We start from the raw sequence: 6,318 nt of genomic DNA on the forward strand, positions 1-6,318 counted from the left end.
GAGCTGTTGTTCACCATCTTAGCTGTAGAGGGCGCAGCGTCACTGGCCCTCATGTCAGATCCGAACCGGGACCCTGCTGCTCAGAGCTGGTGTCCCAAGCCAACTCTTAACCAACATGCCACTCGGCCAACCCAGGGTCTTGTTTTCTTATCCATTTAGCCATTCTATGTCTTTTGATTGGAACATATAATCCATTTACATTTGAAGTAATTATTGCTAGGTATGTAGTTATTGTGATTTTATTATTCATGTTTTGACTTTTTTTTTATTCTTAAATCCCTTTAATTTTTCTTGTAATACTGGTTTGGTGGTGATGCACTCCTTTAGCTTTTTTAGTCTAGGAATAAATATTTGTGTAGTTACAAAGTGAAATGTATCAAATGTACAAAGCAAGGGAAATTTAAACAAGTGCAGCTTTTCTCCATGTCTGTTCAACCTGTTTCCTCCCTCCCTTTATAGATAACCATTGTTAAAAATTATGGTTTATTCTATTATTTTTTTAAATTTGTAATCAGATAGGTATGTGAATATATAAAAATGCATCTCTCCTCTTAAATAACCATAGTTTACAATAACCTTTTTTCTACCTTATTCTTACCATTCTATCCTGGAGATCATTTCATAGCAGTATTTAGAGATAATCTGCACTCCCATTTTTTTAAGCAGCATAATTGTCTGTTGTATAGATGCATCATAGTTTATTCAAGCGGTCTCCAATTTATGGACATTTGGGTCTATTCCAATTTGTTTTTTTAAATTTTTTTATTGGGGAAGGGGAATAGTGTTGGGGAATCAGGTAAGGGGTTACAGCCAAGTTGTTGTCCTTTAATCTTAGTTCTGGAGGGCACAGCTAGCTTAGCTCCAAGTCCAGTCACCACCTGGCTGCTCCTCGGCAGTTCAGGACAGATCAGCTCAAGGTGCTGTGTTCAATCTTAGTTGCAAGTGGGCACAGCCCACCATCCCATGCAGGAGTCGAACCGGAAACCTTGTTGTTAGGAGCACATGCTCTTACCAGCTGAGTCATCCTGCCACCTGTTGGCAGCTCAGTAGCAGCTCAATTCAGCTGCAGCTCACTGGCCCATGTGGGAATCGAACCAGTGACCCTGTTGCTCAGAGCTCCCGCTCTTAACCAACTGAGCCACTCGGCCGCCCTGTCCCCCACCCCCCGAATTTTTTGATATTACAAATAATCGTGCAGTTGGTAGTCTGGTGCATGTGCTTTTATATTTTGCTTATGTACCTATGAGATAGAATCCTAGAAATAGGATCGATAAATCCATGAGTAATACATATGTAATTTAGCTAGATGACATGAAATATTCCAGCATAGGGATTGTACCCCCTTGCATCCCCATATGTAGTGCGTATGATTATTCTTTTCCTCATAGCCCAGCCAATAGAGGATTTTGTCAAACTTTTGCATAATACGAGTGGAAAAGTATCTCATTGTAGTTTTAATATGCATTTCTCTTATGTTAAGTAGGATGTACATTTGACTTAATGTTCCTTAACAACATTTCACTAAATGTTACTAATTTGTTTTTTGTTTTTGTTTTTTTCTAAAGAATGTAAGTGCAGGAGAGAAAGTTCTCTATGGTCTGTATGGCATCGTGGAACACAGTGGCTCAATGAGAGGCGGTCACTACACCGCATATGTAAAAGTGAGAGCACCCTCCTGGAAATTACTGGAACATATCACTGGAAAGAAAAATGTATCTGGTATGCTATTCTAAGTTTACTTTATTCTTAAAAACAAATGAATTCACTCTTCCTTTTCTGGAAGAGGTAAGTGATTTCATGGATAGCTCTAGTGGATTCACTTTGTTAATGTTAAGTAAGAAATATGTTTAAGAGTATTTAGATAATTTTAAAGAATCTTAAATATAACAAGACTGTATGTACCCTTCTAAGTGATGTGAAGTGACAGTTTCTCAAGGTGTTAAATCATCAAGTATTGAAGCAGAGTAGCATTTTATTTAATAATACCCAAAGTTTTTGAAGACATACCAGGCCCTCAGAATAGAGTTAGAGTTGAAAATTCGCTGACTTTGCTTATGGAGCAGCAAACTTTTTTTTTTTAACTTTTAGTGAAAATGATTTTTTCCCTTGAGCAATAAATATTTGTGAGGCTATCTAATATTTCACTAGATAAAGTAAAATGATACTAATATTAATGCTTTGATAGAGTTAGTTCATTTTGGAAGATTTTTAACCCAAGAAGAAACAGACTTATGCAGTAAGATCTAGCACTAGATAACTATAGTTTGTGATGAAAGTGTTGTTTCTCATAATATAAAGGAAGAACATACTGATTGTAAAATTATACTTATTTTTGTCTTGTTAGGTTTGAAAGAACCTGATAGTGAATCAGCAGGCCAATGGGTCCATGTTAGTGACACTTATGTGCAGGCGGTTCCAGAATCAAGAGCACTTAGTGCACAAGCGTACCTTCTTTTTTATGAAAGGATATTTTAATTGTTAATTAAGGGTAATGATTGTTTAGATCACTTTTATTTAAATGCTGCAACGATAACCATAATATGCAATGTGCCTTTGTAGTCTTTTCTGTAAGAATAGCATGTCCCTCAAATGCTCCTGAACATTTTTACCATTTTGGTGAATCCTTTTAAAGTAAATTAAATTTACTCAATGCTTTCAAATTTATATTCTTAAAATAAATGTAAACACATCTTTAAAAGGAATATTTGTCCTGGAACAAAACCAGAATTTACAGTAGGGGAAACTCCTTTATGATGTGGGTTATTGTTGCAAGCATTCAGAAATGATGCTGGCTAAATCAGATCATTCCTTAAAACAGTGTTTCCCAGTGTGAGCCACATACCGCCTTTCTGAGCTCATATGTATAGATTTGTCTCTTATGCCATTATTTACTTATTTTTAACCTTATTTTTTTAGCCTTTTTTAACCATAGCCCTGTTTTGAGCGTATTCCACATTTTATGTGCCAGTTGTATTTGTTCTAATAAATATTAAAATAAATATATAACTATTAAAGACATATTGTTCATCCATGTAGCACTTCACTTAAAATCATCTCAGGGCTTTCCATGGTATATGTGTACTGCTGTGTGGGGAACACTGCTGTCACATATACTTATACAACTGGCATAGTGACCTGGTCATGTTGTGTATGATTCAGCCATATAAAGAGGTATCAATGTAACTTTAGTAATGTGGCTTTACAAATAATTTGATTAGCTTATTGAGATTTTGAGAACTAGGAAATTTGAAATATTTCATCAACATTATTATTTGTAACCTCTTCATGGTGGAGTTAAGGATAATATGCAAGTGATTAGCCAAGGTCAAAATATAATTATAACATGCAATTAACAATTTAAAAAATAGAATCGTAACATGCAGAAGTGGTAAATAGTAGTAATGAGACCTTTGAAATATAAATTACCAAATTAAATTTGTAAATGATAAGAGAATTATATTCTTATACTTAACAGGGAAATATAACACATTTTTAGTTCTGTAGATGGCTAAATATTAATCATGGTTTTTTTGGGTTTTGAGATCACTTTGTCTTCAACAAGCATCATTAATAAGTTCAGGTGTGTTAAGCTTTTATTTTCATGGGGCATAAAGTTGGCATTTCTGATTTTCTTTTTAAATAATTAAATAATAGCAAAAATATGATAGTTTTCCCTCCTAAAACACAAATTATTAAGCTGTTAAAACTTGGCATGAAAATATTACTCTTATTTAGGCTTAAATTTTTAAAACTAATGGCTACTTTGGCTTGGTGTTACATTATTGAATCAAAACGCATAACTGCATGGTTTAAGCATCCTAATCATTAGTGCCACTGAATGATACTAAGGCAGATGCTGGGTAAGTGTTTAGTCCCAGATTATTCTCCTCTTGGGAAGAAGGAAGGATAAGAGTAGTGGCTGGATATAATTGTGAAATATTTACCAAGATTCTGACTCTTTTTAACATATAAGTATATATAACATTATAAGTACATACAACATATATGATGTTATATATACTTATATGACATATAGTTATACCAGTGCTGCCTTTTAATATATGGATTAATGGAATTGTGATTAGTGTTAAAGATAGTAACACTATACAAAATGCAGAGTTTAAAAATGTCATGGCACAAATTTTATTTTTAAGCTGTTGCAATTTCAACAGTAATATTTCTCTTGATTTTTAACAGCGAAATTATGGAGAAATATATCTTGATAAATTAATCCACAAACTCAGGTTGGGTGTCCTATAAAAGGTAGTTTAAACAGTGTTCAATGTTTTCTGTTTCGTGGATCGATGGACAGATGAGAGAGACAGAGAGAGAGAGAGAGAGAGAGAGAGAGAGAGAGAGAGAGAGAGAAGGAAAGAAGAAACAAGAGCATTCTTTTCTGTTGCCTTTTGGCATATCCCTTATACAGTTAAAGTCAGAGATGTGAGTGATAGGTGAGGGCAAGAATCAAGGAAAGTGCCTAGTTCCTCTCTTCATTGATAGGATGCCAAGAAATGCACCAGTGCTGTATTTATCAAAGAGGAGATTTTTGAAGCTTTATTCTGAATACCAGTTAGGACTGATTTCTCATTGAGTGACTGATATATTGTAGCTTCAGAACATTACCTCATTATTGAAGTACTGCAGTTTTTATACTTAACTTCACATTTATTCATTTAGTATATATTTATTGAACACCTGCTATGGGTCAGGCTCTATGCTGACACTATTTTAACATGTTTTAAAGTGGAGAGTCCTAAATAAGTCTTAGACATTATCCCAGAAGTAACATACATATAGGATATCTTTATTTTCATTTCCATAATGTTAAATGAGCTAATTCTCAAATCTGTTTTTTTATGGCCTAGAGTTTATGAGTGCGTTTTCTGCTGATAATGGAATACATTTTATTTTGATACCTAAGAATTTCCTAAAGATAGCTTTTGGGATAGAGAAAGTATGTTAAATTACACAAGTCTACATTTAAATGTTTGTTTTTATTTTGACTATTTCCAAAGCACATTTGCAGGGGTACTAAATTGTGAAGCTACTATAATACAAATAGTTTCCAGATGACCTCAGGAAACAGTACAAATAAGTGAGAATGTTTACAGAGTCTCAAAACAATGACCATAGTGTTTGGCTGAATGAATTTAAAAGTAAAACAGAGAAGTTTCACTAGCTTTATTTTGAAACTGGTTTACAGGGTATGTCTAACATGTTTTCCCCAGTTTTTCCATATTTAAAATAACATTTTATGTGCCAATTATGTGAATATTTTGGACATAACCAAATTTATGTCTATATTTAAGATTTTGTTATTCAGTGTTTTTAAAACTGATATGAAGACCACCTTTTTGGGTGGCTAAGGAAAATGATAGTTGGTGTCAGTTTTGAGTAGTTGATACTTTTTTATTTTAAATGTGCCAAGAGAGCTATTTGGTATATAATATTTAATAGCTCTTAGCTCATATGTATGGTGATTTTACTAAATGATTTTATACAATAGCTTAATAAAATTTCCTGAAGATTAAGCTGTGAAATTTATCACCTTCATTTAATTTTTGTAGTATAAAGTAACATTCTGCCTACTTCATATTCATAATTTATTTGTCTGCATGTTACCTGATAAATAAGCCTAAACCAAATATGTTATGTGCAATAAAACTGAGCCTTTGTATATTATCTAGTGCATTAGGAAAGACTATTTTTAAATATTTAAAATGTTCATGTAGAAATCAATTCAATTCCATTTAAAAGATAGATGACTATATTTTTAGTTTTGAGTAACACTGGTTAATATATCATTCCTACTATTTTATCTTTACTTTTTGCAGTGTTTTTAGAAAATAGCTATGTAACTTATTGAACTTATTTTAATGTTCCTGTATAAATATGCATAATAAATATTAAATTCTTATTTACTTTGTTTCAAGATTGGTCCTGGAGTTTTTGCAGTGCACATTATTGACAGAATATTTTATGTATCAAACTCTTTACTTGCTATATTCAAAATATCCCTCACATTTTAGAAATTCACTATTTCAGAATAAAATATCTTATAATGGGCCATTTTTACTCAGATTTCAGTATCTACCAAGGGTGAGTCTTCATCCTTTCATATATTTCTCAGAATGTTTGAGTTATTCAGACAGGATGAATAATTCATTAGGGAATTTATCTACCTGTTTTGTATTTAACCATTTAGGCTTATGTAGCTTTTTGAGATTATGATGGAAGTTACACACCATTTTTCTTTATGCAATAAGTATTTATTGAATACCTGCTGTGGTATAAGCATTGGGGATACAGCATTGTATC

General features: G+C 32.8%; 1 protein-coding gene across 1 annotated transcript in view; it reads left to right on the forward strand.

The window, feature by feature from the left end:
- Positions 1 to 5,932, forward strand: part of USP45 (ubiquitin specific peptidase 45) — a 72,902-nt gene extending 66,970 nt beyond the window's left edge. The window contains exons 14-15 of the mRNA XM_019643640.1: positions 1,566 to 1,719; positions 2,345 to 5,932. Coding sequence (XP_019499185.1) covers positions 1,566 to 1,719; positions 2,345 to 2,475 — 285 coding nt within the window. The 3' untranslated portion in view covers positions 2,476 to 5,932. The remainder of the gene's footprint in view (positions 1 to 1,565; positions 1,720 to 2,344) is intronic.
- Positions 5,933 to 6,318: the final 386 nt, after the last annotated feature.

The sequence above is a fragment of the Hipposideros armiger genome, unplaced genomic scaffold (assembly GCF_001890085.2).
Source record: "Hipposideros armiger isolate ML-2016 unplaced genomic scaffold, ASM189008v1 scaffold_81, whole genome shotgun sequence".
NCBI classification, from domain to species: domain Eukaryota; kingdom Metazoa; phylum Chordata; class Mammalia; order Chiroptera; family Hipposideridae; genus Hipposideros; species Hipposideros armiger.